Source organism: Ranitomeya variabilis, chromosome 2 (assembly GCF_051348905.1).
Source record: "Ranitomeya variabilis isolate aRanVar5 chromosome 2, aRanVar5.hap1, whole genome shotgun sequence".
NCBI lineage: Eukaryota > Metazoa > Chordata > Amphibia > Anura > Dendrobatidae > Ranitomeya > Ranitomeya variabilis.
In genome coordinates this window covers 252,253,421-252,275,310 of record NC_135233.1, presented here as the reverse complement: position 1 = coordinate 252,275,310, position 21,890 = coordinate 252,253,421, and the positions used below count along the sequence as shown (strand labels likewise).

Below are 21,890 nucleotides of genomic sequence, written 5' to 3'. Positions count from 1 at the left end.
TGTTGAGATGGATTTTGTATGTTCTCATTACGATAGATCAGCAGTCACACGTCTGGTACCTCTCCCTGTCAGAGTCCACTTCCTTTATTTATTTATTGAGGGTGTAGGAGGCAATGATTACATTGTTACTTGGGGCAGGGATACAACCCATAACTTAGCTACTGTCAATAACAAATGTCTGATTCCTCGTTCACTGTGTGATTAGTAATTATTGATTTATCCTTCCAAAGAGCCTAATTACAATTATTCATTTATGACATTTCTAGAAACAAGGGCATCTGAACAAGAATATGGAGAAGCAAAGAAATTATGGAAAGCTATAAAATGGCAATATATACAGTATATATTATTTGCAAAGCATAAATTCTTTGACAGCAGCATTTACGTGGAACGATCACATCATGCAAATGTTCCAGTGCCTATCAGGTCCCCTTGTAACATCTTTCAATCCTTCCTCCAGTTCAGAAAAAAAAACGTATCTAGTGCTGTGTCCAAGTCCAATCCATGAAAATTAACCTGTACGTTAAAAACCCTGAAAAGAGGCAAAAGGAAAAAAAAAATATATATATATATTGCCGTTCTTCAGTCCCTAAAAAAATAAATAAAGCGATCAGAACTTTACCCGTTTCCCCAAAATTGAATTAAAAAAAAAAAAATTATCTACATGAACCCTTTACACAGTTACATCAGTAGAAAAGTAAAACGCTACATGTTAAGATTGCCATGACTGGCACACCATCAGGACTTGAACCATTCAGTTCCGGGTGAGGTCTCCGGTACCGGAACAGCCCAATGCTGGCATCGCTCTTCTGCTGTACAGTTCTATTCTGGATATTGCTCCCTGTTATCAGCCATTTCAGGCCTGGAAGAAGACGGTTCAGTAGAATAACCCAATACAGTGAATGAAAGACAAGTTACTGAGCAGTGATCATCCAGGGCACCAGACAATAGGGTCCAGAGGACTAGTGCCAGAGGTCACATATCTCCAGAGACACTCATAGCTACGTGACGGAAATCAGTAGTACTGGCCCCAAGGAACACCTTAAATACACTGTGCTGCTGTTCAATTCTAACATAATTGATTGCTATGAAATGACAAGCGATTGAGTCAATATATTGAATTAAAAAGATGTGCAAATATATCTTTTATTTAGAAAAAAACAAACAAACATGAAAATCTGAATTTGCTTTTGTGAATTTTTCATGGCATTCACTTAGTGTCTGACGGTTTTGATTTCTCATCTGAGATACAAGTCAAACTGCAGGAAAAGTATAGCACCTGTACAGTCTATTACAGTAAAATAATAATTCACTTGTGCATAAAATTGTTAAATCCAATCCTTAAACGAGAGTACCTTCATTACAAGTGAAGCATGACATAAAAAAGCAGGAGCTTAAATATCCATAGAACTCAATAAAATTGTCCCCGTGGAACATCATGCAGGGTTGGAGTGAATCGCGCCATACAAAGTGCTGGGTGGACTCTGCTGCCACCCTGTGGAAGACTTGCATTACTGTGAACGCACTTGTTCCTGACAATCGAGCGATTTTCTGTTTTGTCTTGCAGAGTTTATTATCCTCCTTTAAGTCATTGTAAACAGTTAAAGTCTGTCCAGCAGCACATTTAAGGCTGTAAACATTAGAAATAAAATCTCACGCAGGCCCAAGGAGAATAAAACATTACTAACAAAATCTCATTAGCCGCTAGGAGTGTTTCATCAAATATTAAGTCTTTTGGTGCATAAATGCCAAGTATCTGCCATCAGTCACCTATGTACCGTAAGAACAATGTACCACCGCCAAATACTTGCCATTCTTGCTTCTGCCACGGTGCCAGTTGCCCACAAAGCCTGCAAGATATGCAGGGATTCAGTCCAGCTATATAAAGGTGGAGTCCATGGCGTTAGTTTCCTGATTATTTCGGGCCCGCGCCTCAAACAGCTGTTTGATCAATGCAGACTTCTCCTGCTCCAGTTGGGTGATGCGGTCACTCTTGTCAGACACTTCCTGGACATGCAAAAAGAGAGAATATAGATGGACACATACTAAATTTATAGTAATTGTTATATTCAGGTAATTTGTAACTGGGATGCAAGATTATGGGATTTTGCAAACCATCAGATTATTTTTTTAAATCTGCTATGATGCCTATCAGCCCCCTGTTGAAGCAAGGGTGAAACGTACTGTACGTCAGGGCACCAAGACCACATCTCACAAGTTTTCAGCACATAAGTGAGGCCAAGTAGCCTTTGTGTTCGATGTCTTTTATGTAGCAATTTAAATAATCCCTATACAGTTTTTTTTTCAACTTTAACCTCTTTCCGATGTGGTCCATAATAATACATCCCTGCACTATGGTACTTATTGACGTGGGACGTTTTATTATGTACACGCGATCGTGAGCACACAGGCTGTGCACGATCGCCGCCGGGTGTCAGCTGATTCTAACAACCGATACCCGGCATTCATTTCCAGGAGTGGCCCGCACCACTCCCGGCACTTTAACCACCTAAATGTTGCAATTGAACTCAGTCGCAGCATTCCAGGAGCCACTGTGCCCTTGAATCGGAGACCCCGCATCGTTATCGCGGGGTCCCATTCGTTGCCATGGCGACCTGATTTCATCATGACGACATCTGGGTCACCTGAGCTAGGAAAGTTGCTAGATCATGCTCAGAGCATGATCAGCAACTTACTCTGTCAGTACAGTTTGGATTAGTATGGAGATTCTGCTGCAGCCCCATACTATACAAGCGATCAACCTGCAAAAAATGTCCCATGGTGGGACAAAGTAGAAAGAAAAAAAAAAAAAAAGCATTTTTTTTTTTTTTACAAATAATTGTAAAAATATTTTTAAAAAAACAAACAAAAAAAGAACATGTATCCATAAATATGTACAGTATATTTTTTCATATGAATATTAAAAAACAATAAATGCACACATTTGGTATTGCCGCATCTGGAACAACCCGACCTATAAAACTATCCCACTAGTTAACCCCTGTAGTGAATACCATAAAAAAAATAAAGCATTGTTTTTTGCCTTTTTTTATCATTCTGCTGAACAAAAAGTGATGCAAAAATTATTTTTTTCTATTAAAGTTTCTGTTGTGTAAAAGTGGCAAAACATAAAAAATAAATGAGGTACCGCTGTAATTTTACAGCACGCGGAACGACAATTCCCACTCCACCAAAAAAAAAGAAAAGGAGGTGCCCACTGCCCAGGTAGAGTGTGCCTTAGGCTGGTTTCACATTTGTGGTTGTGTCTGCAGCGTATCTGAAGAGGTCTTGAACGGAATTGCGCAAATGGAATTGCTTACGATGCTGCCACCATCCTTCCCAGGAATGCCATGGCAGAGCGGAAAGATAGAGGCCGAGGGCCCTGCAGAGAGCGAACACCCCGCTGGAGGATTGCTCTCTTCTACTTGGGAAGAAAAACCCTTGTCTGAAGGGTGTTAAACAGCGTGCCTATAAAAATGAGGCGCTGAGACGGGACAAAGCAAGACTTTGCGCCTTGTTTAATTAGCCATCCAAATTGAGACAAGGTGTCAAACGATGGACAGACATTCCTAGACCTGGTAAAAGGACGGAGCCTTGATGAGCATGTTGTTGAGGTATGGGATGAGCACTAGTCCCCTGATCCGCAGAATGGCAGTTATCACTGCCATGATTTTTGTGAAAACCCTGGGAGCGACAAATCGAAAATGGTCCTACCGTACAGCAAAATGCAGAGATCTCTGATGCCCTGGGAAGATAGGGACATGGAGATAGGCGTCCTGGATGTTCATGGAGCACAGGAACTCCTGCGGCTCCATGGAAGCAATTACTGCATGAAGGGACTTCATTTTGAAATGTCGCAGACGGACCTTTTCAGTAACTTTAGATCCAGAATGGGTCAAACCAAGCCGATCTTCGGCACAAAAAATAGGTTTGAATAAAACCCTGTGAAACTTTTCTGGTCTGGGATGGGAATGAGGACACCTGAAATGAGAAGGGAGGCAATGGACGCGAATAATTCCAGAACCACAGAAGCATGTCTTGGAGGACGGGATTCGAAGAATCGATCTCGGGGCCACGAACAAATCTATTTTGTATCCTGAGAATACAACATCCCTGACCCATGTGTCATCAACCGAGCTGAACCAGACATCTCTGAAAAACCGGAGGCGGCAACCCAGCTTGGGAGATTCTCTGGAATCTGGGGAGGAGTTACACAGAAAAAGAACTGCCAGGTCTACACCTGGTGGATCTACCCTGTGCATTACAGGGACGCCAGGAGGGGGTGGGTTTTAAAGGAAGCCCTTTTCCGATCCTGGAGAGCCTGTGGCCTCTCTTGGCGGGAGAAATCCTCTGAAGAGAAATGGCGAAAGGACCGAAGTTTACGCTTCAGAGGACGGCGAGGTTTGAACTGAGAAAGGAAAGAGCTGGTCCCTCCGGTGGCCTCCTTTACTTGGAGCCAAATAGATGAGAACCATGGAAAAGAAAGTTGGTAAGGGACTTTTTTAAGATAAGTCCGCCTGCCAAATAGTCCGTCGGATGGCCACTAAATTGCTGGACGCCTGAGAAGCACACGAAGCGGCATCCAGTGAAGCGGATACCATGTACTTCCCTGCTTGAGAAATCTGGTCCGCGAGGTCGACCAATTTCTCTGGTCGGGCTCCATAAAGAATGCCCTGACAGAGTTGTTTATCCCATGCAGCTATGGACTTTGACACCCAGGTGGTGGCAAAGGCAGGGCACAATGTAGAAGTGGCCACTTCATAGGCAGACTTTGCGAAGGACTCTGTGATCAGGTAATTGGAGTCCTTGAGGGAGGACCGTGTTTGGTGGACACTCTGGAAACTGGAGGGTCCACAGTCAGAGAAGCTCAGGATATAGGATGCCGAAGTGCTTCCCTCTTTGGAAGCGTCTGGTCAGGTTTTCCCATTCCCTGGAAAGTACCTCCAAAAATTTGCTGTGTGGGAGCTAGTTTCGACCATCTAAACTAAACCGCCTGTTCTGCAGGTTCCGTAGTGGTATCCTTAATGCTAAAGGTCTGGTTGACCGCAACAATGAGGCTCTGGACAATGTCTCATATTATATAGGCCTGGTCAGAATCCAGGTCCGAATGATCCTCGGACAGTACATCCGAAACCGCCTTGCCTGACTCAGGGGAGGAGGATGGGGAAAAAACCTAGAATGACGCTCCTTGCTAGATCTCTTATGGCCCATGTTGGTAGGCACAGTTGGCGAGTCCTGCGATCCACTAGCAATGGCGGAGGTAGGAATGGGCAGTCTGTCAAGAACAGACAAAGGAAAAGACAAAAGAAGCCAGCTCACCGATAGATGAAAGAAACCCAGAACTCCGTCTTGATGAGATGTACTGAGTACTGTCACAGCTGTGACAAAGACCGCTGTGTCGGTCGAAACGCATTGCTTGCCTCATACAGTGCTATGGTGTTGTCCCAGGAGTTACTCTGATTTTACCGTGTTGGATTAAAGTTTTACATTTTACAAGAAGCTGGAACCATTTTTTTTTCCTTTCTTTGTGGTGTCAAGAACAGACACCAGGGCCTGCAACATCTTGATAAGGTCTATCACAGATTGCGACAGTGGTAGCCCACACTGGGATAGGGGGCACCACTCTCTCCTGGGGTTGTAGCAGACCTGACAGAGGGGAGAGACTAACCTGAAGGGAGTTTGCATTTACATGAAGAGTAAACAAAGTGCCTGACAAGCAGAGGAAGAAGAGAAACTGCTCTCCTTTAGGATAAGGAATGATAAGCAGACCCACTAACTAATGCCAGAAGGTTAGGGGACGGAAAGGCATAAGCTGAGGAGTGTCAGTCTGCAGGTCCTGTCTGGTTCCAGGCTGTAGGTGAGCTCCAGGACAATTGCAGGAGATATAGACCTTCCAGGTTCCCATGCAGGCAAATGGCGACAGCAGGGAGGAAGAGGAGGGCCCGCAGAGTGAAAAGTGCTCAGAGATTCTGAGCCACTGGAGGGAAGGGGGCGTGTGCAGAAAACTTGCACGGTGAGGCAGGGGGAACCGGAGTTAAGAGGGGGGCGTGTCCACGAGGGGTGGGAAAAAAGCCAACCTGATGATGCTGGGAAAATGGGCGGAGCTGGCAGTTGAGGCTAGGCTGCGCTAAAGCCTAAATTGGAAAACAATAACCGATGAAACCGGGGGAGGGCGACGCGGAGGCCCTAAAGTTAACGGTGCCATAACCCTGCATCCCCGATCCCTGCTGTGCTGCTCGTCCCCAGTGCCTGCCCACATAGGAAGCCTGGGGAACAGCTGCACCAGTAAACATACCTTAAGCAGTAAACCTAGGAAACAAGCCCAGTATAGACGGAAAGGTCTATACATGCCCTAAATCCTTAGAAACATAAAATAAGGGAAAGTTAGATCTTTCTTCTTGGTCTTCCTCCATCTTTTCTTCATCCTTAACTGAACCTTCTCCTCAACAGCTCTGGACAGGAACCTGAGAGGGAGAGAAAACGAGATGTACCTCTCCATAGAAGACCATCGATAGAAGTCCGAGCCTCTTGGATTGAGGTGACTTCCATGCCTCATGAAACAGACAGGTTCTGGTGGGCGAGTGGGTGGGAGATGGGCACCAGGCCCAAAGTTAGAAGTCACCTAAACACTCTTCATGTGTTAGGTGTTGGGGTCCTGCCGGCTAGACACATGAGGATACGGGGTGGCAGTACACGCCAAACTCAGTCTCTATGTGGGAGTACAGTGTGACTGTTCACACTGTATCCCATCTGAGGTAAGGGAGAAGATCCATCTAAGAAATAAATGGAGACGTTACAAGAAAATACTCAAAACTGAGGTAGATCTAGGTCTAGTAAAAGACCCGTGACCACCTCCTACTGACACGAAGTTAAAACTGATTAACCTAGTGCCAGTAGGTAGGGTGTATACTGCAGAGGAGGAGCTAATTTTTTTGTGCATAGTGTCAGCCTCCTCGTGGCAGCAGCATACACCCATGGTTTCCTATGTCCCCAATGAAGCGATAGATAAAATAAAGTCTCTTAGTCTACTTTCACACTAGCGTCGTGCACTGCATGTCGCTATGCGTCGTTTGGTTGAAAAAAGTGCTTGCAGGATGCGTTTTTGCACCATTGATTTGCATAAGCGTCGCATTGCCACACGTCGCAACCGTCATGCGACGGTTGCGCCGGACCGTCGGCTGCAAAAAACATCCGCTGCTCCCGTTGTGCGGCGCATTCACTGCTAGCGTCGGTACATCGGCCCGACGCACTGCGATGGGCCGAGTACGATGCTAGTGTGAAAGTAGCCTTAATCACTCATACCACATGAGGAACAGCGTAAATTATAAATAAAACCAATTCTTCACCGGCTGTTTTTTCATTCTGCCTCCCAAAGATAGCAGTAAGGTTCTGTGCACATTTATCCTGCACTGAGCGGTCACACTGGGGTTTCCGTGTAAGTCTCAAATGCGTGATTCAGACGGAACCCTCAACGGAAAATTCCCTATAATGAGGCAGATTGAGGCACGGTTGACGCCAAAGGACCTGTGATCCGGCGGTGTCTTTTTAGGATTGCATAAAAGTGCCGTCAGACACAGTTTTGAGTACTTCTGAAAAGGACACCGTTGAACAGAGGCCAGACGGAGTCCACAGTAACTCTGCTGCCTCATTATAGTGAATGGATTCATTGGGGATTTCATCCATCATGTCACTCGGAGATTTAGATGGAAACCCCAAAGTAAGCGCTCAGTGTAGCGTGCCAGATAACTGTGATCCCAAACGTTATGTAAAAAGGTCCCAATAAAAGCTTCAACTCAATCCACAAATAATCCAAGTCCCCACTCAGGTCTGTCATCTGTTAACGGAAATATAGGGGGCTTCCACGTTACTGGTAGTACTAAGGCTCTGGAAAAACGAGATGGCCGCTCACCCTCCAAAAGAAATTCAGCAAAGTTTCTGCTTCCAAAGCCAAGTGCCCCCTCCCTTCTGAGCCCCACAGTGTACCTAAACCACATATATCGTTCACGTTTGCCATTCCTGAATCGGTAAGAGCCCGTGTAACTTACAGGCGCATGTCTCCAGAAGTACCACCTGGGAATAACATACCGGTCACTACAAAGGCAGTCTGCAATGTTCACTTGGCAACATTCATTGCTGCTTGTTCATGGTAAATACCCATGGAGTCAAAGTTGCCACTAGACCTGTAGATAAATACCCCAAGGGGTATAGTTTCCCAAATAGGGTCACTTGAGGGGGGGGGGGGGGGGGGGGGAAATTGTGCTCTTCTAGCAATTAGGGGCTCTATATAAGGAGTCAGCAAGCCATTCTAGGAAAATCTGTGCTCCAGGAGGCAAATAGCGCTCTGTTCCTCCAGAGTTTCTCCGTATGGCTAAGTAGCACTGTACAGCCACATAAGGGGGATTTCCACGTTCAGTAGAAATTGTGGGAAATATTTTGGTGCCATTTTTACCCACTTCTTGTGCGAAAATGTAAGATCTGGGGTCAAAACAAATATTTGGTGGTAAAAATGTAGTTAATTTGTCTTCGCTGCCCAATGGTATATACCGTATTTTCCGGCGTATAAGACGACTGGGCGTATAAGACGACCCCCCAACTTTACCAGTTAAAATATAAAATCTTCTTAAAAGTCGGGGGTCTTCTTATACACCCTATGTCGTCTTATAGGGCCGGTGAATATGTGCCTTTTGGGGGGGGGGGGGGGGGGGGGGGAGTGATCCTGATGACGAGGGGGCGTCTCACAGGAAAGTAAGTATCCCCCATTACCTTATCGTAGCGGTGCAGCGTGGGGGTCTCAGTGCTGGGAGTGGCGGCGGCGGCGGCTGCTGTGCTCTGGTGCGGCGGCTGCTGTGCTCTGGTGCGGCGGCTCCTCTTCTGTGTGGGGCCTCTGTGCTGTGGGGTGGCGGTGGCATATCTTTATCCAGTTGGGGCTCCTCCGGCATCTCCTTAGCCCTGGAGGCCCCGCCACAACTCCATCGGTGCAATGCAGCGGCCATTTTCCCGGAGGCAGCTCAATAGGTGCGATGCGGTGGCCTCCGGGAAAATGGCCGCTGCTCAGATTCAGATCTCGTCCCGAAATCTCGGGACACGAGATCTGAATCTGAGCAGCGGCCATTTTCCCGGAGGCCACCACATTGCACCGATGGAGTTGCGGCGGGGCCTCCAGGGCTAAGGAGATGCCGGAGGAGCCCCAACTGGATAAAGATACGCCGCTGCCGCCGCCACCCCACAGCACAGAGGCCCCACACAGAAGAGGAGCCGCCGCACCAGAACACAGCAGCCGCCGCCGCTCCCAGCACTGACACCCCCACGCTGCACCGCTAGGATAAGGTAATGGGGATTACTCACTTTCCTGTGAGACGCCCCCTCGTCATCAGGATCACTCCCCCTCCCCACCCACCATATACACCGGCGTACAAGACGATTCCCGGCGTATAAGACGACCCCCGACTTTTAAGAAGATTTTCGGGGGTTAAAAAGTCGTCTTATACGCCGGAAAATACGGTAATTTTGTGACACACCCATGGTGTCAATATGGTCACTGCACCACTAGAAGAATTCATTGGAGAGAGAGTGTAGTTTGTAAAATGAGTTCCCTGAGGGGTCTAGTTTCCAAAATGGTGTCACTTGTTGGGGATTTTCACTGTTTAGGCACATCAGGCTCTCCATACAGGGCATGGTGTCCACCAATTGTTCCAGCAAATTTTACATTCAAAAAGTCAAATGGATCTCCTTCCCTTCAGAGCCCTGTCGTGCGCCCAGTGGTTTTCTCCCTCAGAGCATGAAAATTCAAAGTTTAAAAATTGCAAACTTTTGGCCAAATTTCCATTTTTTTCACAAATAAACGCAAGTTATATTGAAGAAATGTTACCACTATCATGAAGTACAATTTGTCACGAGAAAACAGTCTAAGAATCAGTGGGATCCGTTGAAGTGTTCCAGAGCTATAACCACAAAGTGACAGTGGTCAGAATTGTAAATACTGGCTTGGTCATTAACGTGCAAACAACCTCCGGGGGCTAATGGTATGTGACTTACGGCAAGTTCACACAGGCGTTTTTGCTGCGTTTTTTTATGCTAATTTTCAGCTGCTTTTTACAACACCAGCAAAGCCTATGAGATTTCAGAAATCTCATGCACACACGTTAGTTTTTTGTGTGATCAGTATTTTGTGCTTTGCCTCGTTTTTTGGACATAGAGCCTGTCACTTCTTTCAGCATGTCACTTCTTTCAGCATTTTTGCAAAGTTTTTTCACCCATTGACTTGAATGGGTGTTGAAAAAAACGCATCAAAAACGCAGGTATCATTTGCTGCGTTTTTGCTGCTGAAAATCCAAGGACAAAGAAAAAAAAACGCACAAGAAACGCACCAAATACGCAACAAAAACGCACCTGATCTTCTTTCCTGCCAAGATCAGGTTTTGCTGCCGAAAAAAAGCAGCAAAAACGCCATGTGTGAACTTACCCTAACAATGCTTGCGCTTATTTAGTCCACTATGTTACTCTGAGATTGCCACGGTTTTAAATTGGCGTTTTTCAATAAAGTTTACATTTTCTGGAGACTATAGACACCCAGCGGTTTTCTTTGTGGTTGGCATTCACAATCCCGCATTATGCAGAGTTTTCCAGAATGGTCTAGAATCTCCTTACCGAGCGCCCTCCAAACTGTGGCTGTTGTGAAACTACAACTCCTAACATGCAGGAGACCTCTGCTGTAGACACACACTCACCTTTGTGAGTAGACGGTTCTGTTCTTTCAGCATATTCATTGCTTGCTGCTGTCCGGGGATGTGGGGTGTGGCGGCCGCAGAGGAAGAGGAGGATGAGGACTGTACAGCGGCCTGAAGAGGATAAAGAAGACTGTTACATAATGGCCTCCAGATGCAGAAGTCCCTCACTGTTGAGATCCAGTAGTCATCCAGTTTTCTTAGACCACGGGGTAGCACTTGTGGAGCGGTCATAGCAAGCAAAGTGGGGATTACTCAGCTCTTCCAAAGACAGGAAAAGCTCATGTGAAGAGAGCCTTAAAGCAGTTGTGCGGGAGCTTTCACTTTGCTAACTGTAGTGAGCATTAGTGGTTTTACAAGAAAAATTGATTCAATATCAAAACTACAGTGATCATGTGAGGTTTCTACTGGAATGAAGAGCACAGAGGCCTAGATCAGAGCTGGACAAAGTGCGGCCTGCAGGTCACATCTGGCCCTCTGGCTATTACCATGCGACCCGCGGACTGAGACAGCTGAGGAGCTGAAAACAGTGAGGTACAGGCAGCATCATAGTCTCTGCCGCGTCCAGCTGTCACCGCTGTCTACAGCCTCAGGATGCAGACAGCGGTGAATACAGGGCTGGAGGTCACTTCATCGCTGTGCTGCAGCGGAGAGTAAGTTCACAGGGGACAGAAGAAAAGCGCCGGGGAAAACGGGAGCGAGGAGAGTAGGTGTTTTTTTTCTTTTATATGTGTATGGGATGTTTAGCCGTACACAGTGAGGCCATGTAGGGGCCCATATACATGGAGGCCGTGGGAGGGGGCCCACACCATATATAAGGGGATGTCAGTATACTTAATTCTGCTCAATATTAAGTGATACTATAAAATAATTATAATATATTAATAGTGAGCATAATTAATTTCAGCCTATTGCTTCAGCCCTCCACAACAGTCACGGTCTCTCATGTGGCCCTTCGGAAAAATTACTTGCTCACCCCTGACCTAGACCATCATGGGCCCATTTGTTACATTAAATAATGTAGTGGATAACCCCTTTAAAACAACTTGCTTCACCCATGAGACGTCACGCACGGGATACCCAGCATCCTTTCTTTGTCCCTTGTTCTCTCACCTTGCACGGAGTCACCAGCTCACTCAGACATCGATTCACATCTTTGAGTTTGGGGAGCAGTTGGTTGAGAGGTGCTTCGCTGAAGGGGTCCTGGAAGTTTAAAAAAAAAACAAAAAAAAAAACAAATAGTCAGAGGATATTCCTAGAAAGGTATAGAGGACACTTGCTGATCTTTGGGGGTGGGGAAAATCTGACAATTTGGACCCTTAGTGTTTCTGAGAATAGTGCTCTTGATACCAACAATCAGGTTTTCAAAAGCCCCAATTTGAAAGGAGCAGAAGGTGCACACGCTCATCTCTGGTCCACTCATTGTCTATAAACTGACCGGAAACAGCTGAGTGCTGTACTTGGCTTTTTCTGGAAGTCCCACTGACAACAAATGGAGGTTATGTTGCATACACAGGATCACTGGGGGTCCCAATGACTGGGGGATATCAACTCTAGGAATACCCTTTTAGTCATCTCATCGAGGGAGGCGACTTATAGCAGCACAATAAGAGATATGGGGAAATGGGAAAGACGAGAACTGGTATAATGGTGCTACACAAAAGGTTGATACATAAAATGAGAATAATGGGGATAGGGGAAAATATGTGTAAGTGGGTTAAGAGCTGGCTCAGGGATAGGAAACAAAGGGTGGTTATTAATGGAGCACACTCGGACTGGGTCGCGGTTAGCAGTGGGGTACCACAGGGATCAGTATTGGGCCCTCTTTTTAACATATTTATTAATGATCTTGTAGGGGGCATACAGAGTGGAATTTCAATATTTGCAGATGACACTAAACTCTGCAGGGTAATCAATACAGAGGAGGACAATTTTATATTACAGGATGATTTATGTAAACTAGAAGCTTGGGCTGATAAATGGCAAATGAGCTTTAATGGGGATAAATGTAAGGTCATGCACTTGGGTAGAAGTAATAAGATGTATAACTATATGCTTAATTCTAAAACTCTGGGCAAAACCGTCAATGAAAAAGACCTGGGTGTATGGGTGGATGACAAACTCATATTCAGTGGCCAGTGTCAGGTAGCTGCTACAAAGGCAAATAAAATAATGGGATGTATTAAAAGAGGCATAGATGCTCATGAGGAGAACATAATTTTACCTCTATACAAGTCACTAGTTCGACCATACTTAGAATACTGTGCACAGTTCTGGTCTCCGGTGTATAAGAAAGACATAGCTGAACTAGAGCGGGTGCAGAGAAGAGCGACCAAGGTTATTAGAAGACTGGGGGGTCTGCAATACCAAGATAGGTTATTACACTTGGGGCTATTTAGTTTGGAAAAACAAAGACTAAGGGGTGATCTTATGTTAATGTATAAATATATGAGGGGACAGTACAAAGACCTTTCTGATGATCTTTTTAATCATAGACCTGAGACAGGGACAAGGGCGCATCCTCTACGTCTGGAGGAAAGAAGGTTTAAGCATAATAACAGACGCGGATTCTTTACTGTAAGAGCAGTGAGACTATGGAACTCTCTGCCATATGTTGTAATGAGTGATTCATTACTTAAAATTTAAGAGGGGACTGAATACCTTTCTGGAAAAGTATAATGTTACAGGGTATATATACTAGATTCCTTGATAGGGCGTTGATCCAGGGAACTAGTCTGATTGCCATATGTGAAGTCGGGAAGAATTTTTTTTCCCCAAAGTGGAGCTAAAGGTACCGTCACATTAAGCGACGCTGCAGCGATATAGACAACGATGCCGATCGCTGCAGCGTCGCTGTTTCGTCGTTGTGTGGTCGCTGGAGAGCTGTCACACAGACAGCTCTCCAGCGACCAACGATGCCGAAGTCCCCAGGTAACCAGGGTAAACATCGGGTTACTAAGCGCAGGGCCGCGCTTAGTAACCCGATGTTTACCCTGGTTACCAGTGTAAATGTAAAAAAAAAAAAAAAAAAAAAAAACACTACATACTTACATTCCGGTGTCTGTCGCGTTCCCCGGCGTCCGCTTCCCTGCACTGTGTAAGCGCCGGCCGTAAAGCAGAGCGGTGACGTCACCGCTATGCTCTGCTTTACGGCCGGCCGGCGCTGACACAGTGCAGGGAAGCGGACGCAGGGGGACGCGACAGACACCGGAATGTGAGTATGTAGTGTTTGGTTTTTTTTACATTTACACTGGTAACCAGGGTAAACATCGGGTTACTAAGCGCAGCCCTGCGCTTAGTAACCCGATGTTTACCCTGGTTACCAGTGAAGACATCGCTGAATCAGCATCACACACGCCGACTCAGCGATGTCAGCGGGTGATCCAGCGACGAAATAAAGTTCTGGCCTTCTAGCTCCGACCAACGATGTCACAGCAGGATCCTGATCGCTGCTGCGTGTCAAACACAACGATATCGCTATCCAGGACGCTGCAACGTCAAGGATCGCTATCGTTGTTAAGTGTGAAGGTACCTTTACTCTTTGCCACATGTTTTTTTTTTGCCTTCCTCTGGGTCAACATGTTAGGGCATGTTAGGTTAGGCTATGGGTTGAACTAGATGGACTTAAAGTCTTCCTTCAACCTTAATAACTATGTTACTATGTAACCTGAGGCTGATGGAAATCTAAATGTAGCTCCAAACAGCAAGGGACAAGGACTGGAGGAATTCACATATTAGGCTACTTTCATACTAGCGTCGGGCCGAGGTTCCCGACGCTAGCGTTGTCTCCGCCGCACAACGGGGGCAGCGGATGCATTTTTCCAGCGCATCCGCTGCCCCATTGTGAGGTGCGGGGAAGTACGGGAAGGTGGGGGCGGAGTTCCGGCCGCGTATGCGCGGTCGGATAAAGCGGACCGTCGTGAGCAAAAAACGTTACATGTAGCGTTTTTTGGTCCCGACGGTCCGCCACAACACGGCGCAACCGTCGCACGACAGTTGCGACGTGTGTCAATCCGTCGCAATACGTCGCTTAATGTTAGTCTATGGGGGAAAAACGCATCCTGCAAGCACTTTTGCAGGATGCGTTTTTTCGGCAAAACGACGCATTGTGGCGGATTGCAGTTAACGCTAGTGTGAAAGTAGCCTTAAAGAGAACCCGGCGAAAGCTGATACATTCTGCCCGAGCCACAGATCAGACACTGGCTGTATGATTGCAGAGAAAAACAGTTTAAAAAGCTCTAATGGCAAGCCTCTCCCTGTGTGCGTGTATAGGGACAGACCAATCAATCAAAGGGAGCAGTGGGGAGAAGCCGCCAGGGAACCGTTGTCCGACTACTCTCCTGTGCGGCTCTGTCCCTGGCGACTATTAAGGCTACGTTCACATTTGCGTTGTTGGGTGCAGCGTCGTCGACGCATACCAACGCATGCGTCATGCGCCCCCATCTTTAACATGGGGGGCGCATGGACATGCGCCGGTATGCGTTGCACTGCGTTTTATGACGCATGCGTCATATAGACACACAAGCCAGGGCGCAGGGGACGCTACTTGTAGCGTTTTCCCTGCGCCGAAAGTCCCGATCTGTAGGATCTTATGACAACGCATGCGTCGCAAAACGCTGCGTTGTGTACATGTGTTGTTGGTTGCGTCGCTGCGCCCAACAACGCAAATGTGAACGTAGCCTAAAGGGATTCTGTCACCTAATTTTGGTCCTATAAGCTGCAGCCACCGGCACCAGGGGCTTATCTACAGCATTCTGTAATGCTGTAGATAAGCCCCCGATGTACCCTGAAAAATAAGAAAAACAAGTTAGATTATACTCACCCAGGGGCGGTCCGATGTGCGTCACTGTCCGGCTCCTCCCATTTTCATACGATGATGTCCTCTTCTTTGCTTCGTGTCGTGGCTCCTGCGCAGGCGTACTTTGTCTGCCGTGTTGAGGGCAGCGTAATGTACTGCAGTGTGCAGGCGCCAGGCCTCTCTGACCTTTCCCGGCACCTGTGCACTTTGCTCTGCCGTCAACAGGGCAGATAAAGTACGCCTGCGCAGGAGCCGCAATAGGAAGCAAAGAAGAGGACATCATCGTATGAAGATGGAAGGCGCCGGACCCGGACTGCGAAGCCCATCGGACCAGACCGCCCCTGGGTGAGTATAATCTAACTTGTTTTTCTTATCTTTCGGGTTACATCGGGGGCTTATCTACAGCATTCCAGAATGCTGTAGATAAGCCCTTGATGGCGGTGGCTGCAGATTATAGGGCTACAATTAGGTGACAGATTCCCTTTAAGCAGTTTTCCTCTGAAACTCCTCAATATTTCAGAGTGAAGCATAAATGGCTGAAATCACGCAGCCAGCATGTGATCCATCCCTCCCATGGATCAGGCCATTATCAGCTGCCAGGTTCCCTTAAACAGAAGTAGTTCAAGGAATGAAAATCGTGCCACAAGTGCAGCAGAATCACATAGCCCGCTAGATGTCCTGAATCTGAGGCTGGTAGTGCACCCTGTAATGCCACCTTGTGATGCCTACTGTTTTTCCCAGGTTCCTCTGCTGTTCCTGCACATTATGGATCTGCTGGAGGTACCACTCCCGCGCTCGCTCCACCAGCTCCAGTCCTTGCAGCAGAAGATCCTTCTCATGTTCCATCTCCTTCATCCTCTTTAGCTGTAGACAGACAGATCCATCATTAGAGAACGCTCAGCTTTGAGATCCTGTATGTACCATGTGGCATACGAGCAACAATGAATCGAGAAAAAAAAAAGTGCAAGCGATTGGCCAAAGTTGTACTAGCCTGGCATTATTAGCAATCTTCCAGTGATCCCAGTGCTGCCCATTCACCAAGAGATGGTGGCACTACATCTACAGGACTGGAAAAATAGTCATCATCCGATTACTGAAATTTTGCTGTAAACCCCAACATCCCAGGCTCTCACTGATAACTGCTGCGGTCACTAATGAGAGTTTTCTGTAAGTGTCACTTAGGACCAAAGTTCCCCTGATCTTTACTGTCACCTTACATTGCCACCTTGTGGAGCGCCCCCTCCCACGTTATAGTTATTGCAGGAAGGTACACAATTGTCTTCTCTCCAAATGCTCCAGGAGCATACAGCACTCTCCTGGGGGGATATAACCAACTGCCAGGAACCCTTACCACGCTGTAATCCACCCCATTAGTGATGGTGTGTCGTCGGTGCTCTCCAAGCCTGCGCTGGTGCCGGCACTGGTCCCCTAGGCCTTGACTTGTTGAATCACTGTGGGACCTACACATGGGCTTCACGTCTTCTCCTGGTGGGGATACAAATGAGAAGTCAGTGACCACAAACAGTCCACACCGAGTCCAGGAGACCATGGACCCTTCCAGATATAACGGGGGAGACATTTACCATAACTTCCAGATGACTCTGTAGTTGACGTTCATGATCGGAGTTATAGAACTGTGAAATACAGCAAATTTATGGTGCAGCTCAGGAGCAACCCCATATGAAGGAGGGGGTAGGTAGAATGGGGTCCACATGACCCAGAGACTTTGATTAACTGAATTAGTCACCTGCTTCTAATAAATATATTAAGGGAAGAAAAATAAATTCCCGAACTCCGGAGCGGAGATTGTGCAAGAGCGCTGGCACTTACATAATATGCTTAGGAGTCATGAATTCTTCTCCCTTTTGTAAAAAAAAAAAAGCAAAACAAAAAACACAGAAAACTTAAAGGGAATCTGTCAGCAGGTTTTGTGACCTCATCTGAGAGCAGATAATGTAGGTAAGGAGGTGACTCCAACGATGTATCACTTAAGATTACTGGGTGGAGCAGTTCTGACAGACTTTTTTGATGTAGCATGAAGCAGAGCTGAGCAAGCTGTCCCCGCCCACAGCAGGCTCTGTGTCTATAGCCAGTGAGGTACTTATAACAGGAGGGGGCGTTGCCGGACTAGTGTAGTCCCCAATGGTAATATCTTAGTGATAAATCCTTTACAATGAGTAAACCGCACTCTGACAAGTGACACTTCCCTTCTGTGATTAGCCTCCATCTCCTGCTGTCTTCAGATTACAAAGTAAGACCCTGCTGACAGATTCCCTTTAAAGGGGTTTTCTCATCTTAAAAAGTGAGCGTGTATCACTAGGGTCTGTCTAAAACCTCACCAATTCTAAACCAGCGCTGCACCCATTTCTAAGCTTTCACAGAGGCAATTAGACAATGCAACTGTCCAAGGAAACTGAGGTTCGCTCCTTTGAAAAAATGTTGTTGGGCACATGTGATGGTGCTGGCCGTATTGTCACAAGACCTCTTCTGAAACCTTTGATTGGCAGCAGCAGTCAGGTGAATAAACAGAGTTAGCGGAGAAATATCTATAAACACTGCTCCGATCATTTGACCACTGCAGCCAATCACTGGATTCAGCAGTCCTGTGACAGCCAGATGGCACAGTCCTTCCAGAGAGTCCAGTGCTTGCTCTGAGGTGGTGACAGGACACAAGTATTCCTCGTTAATTGTGGCCACACTGCAATGTCCTGCACAGCAGGATGGACGAGGAGCCGCTGTGCAGAGAAAACCACACCAGAGCTGCCTGCACTTTAACATGTGATGAAATGCCATCACTTAATGAAATGAGAGTACCCTTTTATCATTGAAAAGTTTCTCAATTTTCTAATATACTTCCTGAACATTCTCAAGATCTCTGCTTGTCATCAGTGAATAGAATTACTCTCCCCTCTCAAAGAGAAATTCAATAACCCCGACTTTAAGGAATCTCTAGTAAAACAACTGTGCGAGCAGGTCCAAACCTGACAAGCAAGGAAGTGTGGCCTTGGCTTTCCTCAGCTCAGGGGAGGGGGCTTTACAGCGTCACATGGAAGTGATTATATGGCGAATAATCGCACTTTACATTCCCAAGGTGGTCACCGCCCGTCCACACATTCCTACAATCTAGAGAAATCAGGCAGAGTATGATTATTGTGGAAATATACACGGGCACATAAATATATGCAAGGTGGTCGCTGCAAAGCTTTACAAAACATTCAGGCCAACTACTAGGAAAGCAAACTTGTTCGTTGTCTAGTACTGAGCCAGAGTCTTGTGCTCCAGTCACATCCAAAGCTGCATTCAGATTTGGCTCTGCACAGGCAGGGAAGTAAGCTCAACAGCGTGCAGAATTGTGAATGCAGCTCTGGATGTAACTGGAGAAAGGAGGAAAAATAGTACAGAATAAGATGGATCCTGGGAATAGGAGAGGACTGCAGTATACTCCTGTCAGTTACCAGTAGCATGGGTGGGGCTGGCGGTTCTCACCTGGTCACCAATATTTGCTCTTTGACCCTGATCCAGATGGAGGCCAAAAGGACAAGTTGTGGGGTGTGAGGACTTCCACCTGCAGCTGTGTAAACATTGCAGCATAAAGGCACATGTGGAGTATTCCTGTGAGCAATAACCAGTAATGACCCTGTAGGGTGTGGGGGTCAACCTGGACCAGAGTGTGCAGTGAAGGAAAGCCCCCAGTGACACATGGCTGCTGTAATTGGTACTGTTCCTTTAAAAACAACACAGCTATCCTAGGAAAAGCTGGGTGACAATCAATATGGCTACCATTATGGGGTCTACAGCAGATTTCACCCAGCTTCTCACATCATCATATAGTATGTGCAGTGACGTGCTGGATAGTCCTGCTGGCTGTGGGGCAGACATGCCGATGTAGCAGAGCTGGGCTGGTGATCTCACCCAGGACTGCAGGTGAGCACTACATGTCCTCCAGTGACTATCCCCTCCTGTCCCCCATTACCTCGCCTCGGTCCGCGCTCTGGCTCCACACTCCTGCAGGCGGGCAGCGCCTCTCCCCCGGGCCTGCTGCCGTTCATGTACCGCACCCCCAGGGGTTGGGGTTTGCAGCTGTACCCCACTTTCCCAGGCACTTTTGCAGGCACTCTCGGCGCCCCCGCCTGGTAGTTCTCCTGGTTCTGTGAGTTCAGCATTGAAGTCCGGAGGCCATGAACAAACCGATCGAAAGTCAGGTAGCCATCGGGGGGCGCCACCTTCCTGAGGCACAGCAGCACCCCGGGGGGTAGCGCTCGGGTGTCCGCCCCCCGCCAGCGGCTCTCTATCTCCTGGATGTGCACGTACCCCCGGCGCTCATCGTCCAGGATGTCATACAGGGTGCGCAGGCTGTGGAGGAAGGCGCGGGGCAGCCCGTGTGTGCCGGGGGCGGACGCCATGTACCCCGAAACCTGCGAGCAGCGCACGGACACACGGCGAGCCGAGAGTGAGCGGACCCAGGCGTGACGTCACAATGTGCTCCTCCTGCTCACCACTGATTGGGTACAGAGCACCTGAGCTCGGCGCTGATTGGTCAGAACGTGGCGGACGTTCAGTTTGATTTTTATAATAGGAGAGTTCTAACCTAATGGAATCCGGATCCCAGAACGCAGAAGGTCAGTGTGTGACCCAACGATCCGGCACAGAGGGTCAGTGTGTCTGACCCAACACTCCGGCACAGAGGGTCAGCATGTGACCCAACAATCCGGCACAAAGGGTCAGTGTGTGACCCAGCAATCTGGCACAAAGGGTCAGCGTCAGTGTGTAACCCAGCGATCCGACACAGAGGGTCAGTGTGTGACCCAGCAATCTGGCACAGAGGGTCAGCATGTGACCCAACAATCCGGCACAAAGGGTCAGCGTCAGTGTGTGACCCAACGATCCGGCACAGAGGGTCAGCATGTCACAATCCGGCACAGAGGGTCTATGTGTGACCCAACAATCCGGCACAGAGGGTCAGTGTGTGACCCAGCGATTCGACAGAGGGTCAGTGTGTGACCCAGCAATTGGGCACAGAGGGTCAGCGTGTGACCCAGCGATCCGACACAGAGGGTCAGTGTGTGACCCAGCAATTGGGCACAGAGGGTCAGCGTGTGACCCAGCGATCCGACACAGAGGGTCAGTGTGCGACCCAGCGATCCGACACAGAGGGTCAGTGTGTGACCCAGCGATCCGACACAGAGGGTCAGTGTGCGACCCAGCGATCCGACACAGAGGGTCAGTGTGTGACCCAGCAATTGGGCACAGAGGGTCAGCGTGTGACCCAGCGATCCGACACAGAGGGTCAGTGTGTGACCCAGCGATCCAACACAGAGGGTCAGTGTGCGACCCAGCGATCCGGCACAGAGGGTCAGTGTGTGACCCAGAAAACCGGCACAGAGGATGATCAGTGACTGACCCAGCAATCAAATGTAAAGATGGGATTATATCTAAAGAAGAATATAATGCTGTTTGCAGGGCCAGAGTTAGAAGACCTAAAGCCAGTAATGAAGTAAGGCTTGCAAGGGAGAGCAAAATCAGCAAAAAAGTATTTTGGGGATATGTCAAAAGCAAAAGAAAAGTCAAAGATGCTATAGGATTATTACAGCATGAAAAGGGTGAAGTGGTCAAAAACAATGTTGAGAAGGCCAAACTTTTTAATTCCTATTTTGCATCGGTGTTGTCTGAGAAAGCAATTGTAACATCAACTGATCTTCACGGTGCCATAGAAGGAATAAAAGAGTCCACACTATCTGTAAACAGAGAGACGGTGAGGGAACACTGAGCTAATTTAAATGAATATAAATCTCCTGGTCCAGATGAATTACATTCTAAAGGACTGAAAGAGTTAGCAGAGGAAATTGCAGAACCACTAGCCACCAAAATCTCTGGAAAACTGAGACTAAGAACACTTGTGTGTTCAAAACACATGTAGAGTTTAGCCAGGCACACTCCTTCCGGTATACCCGGTTTTTGTATGTCTTATAGCCTATTTCTATTTTAGAGATTTGTAAAATACACTGGTGCTACAACTAAAACTACAACCGCACAGGTGCTGCTGGTATGTCAAGATACTGCGCCTAATCTGTCAATAAGAAAATACCAATTATGTAATAAGAAATACCGCGCTACAAGTGCCCGAGGCTACTCCCAAACTTAGCAACTCCGTGGGCCTAAAGGGTCATAAGCACCCCCACCCCCCGTACACAATACTGGTACGCGTGCCTCCTCAATAGTTTATGCACAAGAAACTATTGAGGTGGCACGCGTACCAGTATTGTGTACGGGGGGTGCTTATGACCCTTTAGGACCGACCACGGAGTTGCTAAGTTTGGGAGTAGCCTCAGGCACTTGTAGCGCGGTATTTCCTATTTCTATTTTAAATG

The 21,890-nt window shown here is 47.4% G+C and overlaps 1 protein-coding gene across 2 annotated transcripts; it reads right to left on the bottom strand.

Annotated features, from left to right (window-relative positions):
• Nucleotides 1-404: 404 nt before the first annotated feature.
• Nucleotides 405-20,001, bottom strand: SAPCD2 (suppressor APC domain containing 2). Of its 2 annotated transcripts, XR_013221228.1 has the most exons (7): nt 19,496-19,996; nt 16,874-17,007; nt 16,252-16,386; nt 11,838-11,927; nt 10,728-10,838; nt 1,812-2,007; nt 405-532 (listed from the first exon to the last, which is right to left on the bottom strand). XR_013221228.1 is itself a non-coding variant. In XM_077284619.1 (6 exons), exons 1-6 carry the CDS (start codon nt 19,923-19,925, stop codon nt 1,879-1,881), a joined length of 1,029 nt encoding a protein of 342 aa, XP_077140734.1. In that variant the 5' UTR covers nt 19,926-20,001; the 3' UTR covers nt 1,117-1,878. The 2 variants fall into 2 exon arrangements, 1 of the variants encoding a protein (XP_077140734.1); XM_077284619.1 differs by lacking the exon at nt 405-532 and having other exon boundaries at nt 1,117-2,007; nt 19,496-20,001.
• Nucleotides 20,002-21,890: the final 1,889 nt, after the last annotated feature.

Bases quoted from the DNA above. Each gene is read 5' to 3' on its own strand.
- SAPCD2 (XM_077284619.1), bottom strand. From the start codon at position 19,925: ATGGCGTCCGCCCCCGGCACACACGGGCTGCCCCGCGCCTTCCTCCAC. The intron at 17,008-19,495 runs GTAATGGGGGAC...TATCCCCACCAG, and splicing joins AGAGCGCGGACCGAGGCGAG to GAGAAGACGTGAAGCCCATG. The intron at 2,008-10,727 runs GTGAGTGTGTGT...TTGCATGTCCAG, and splicing joins AGAACCGTCTACTCACAAAG to GAAGTGTCTGACAAGAGTGA.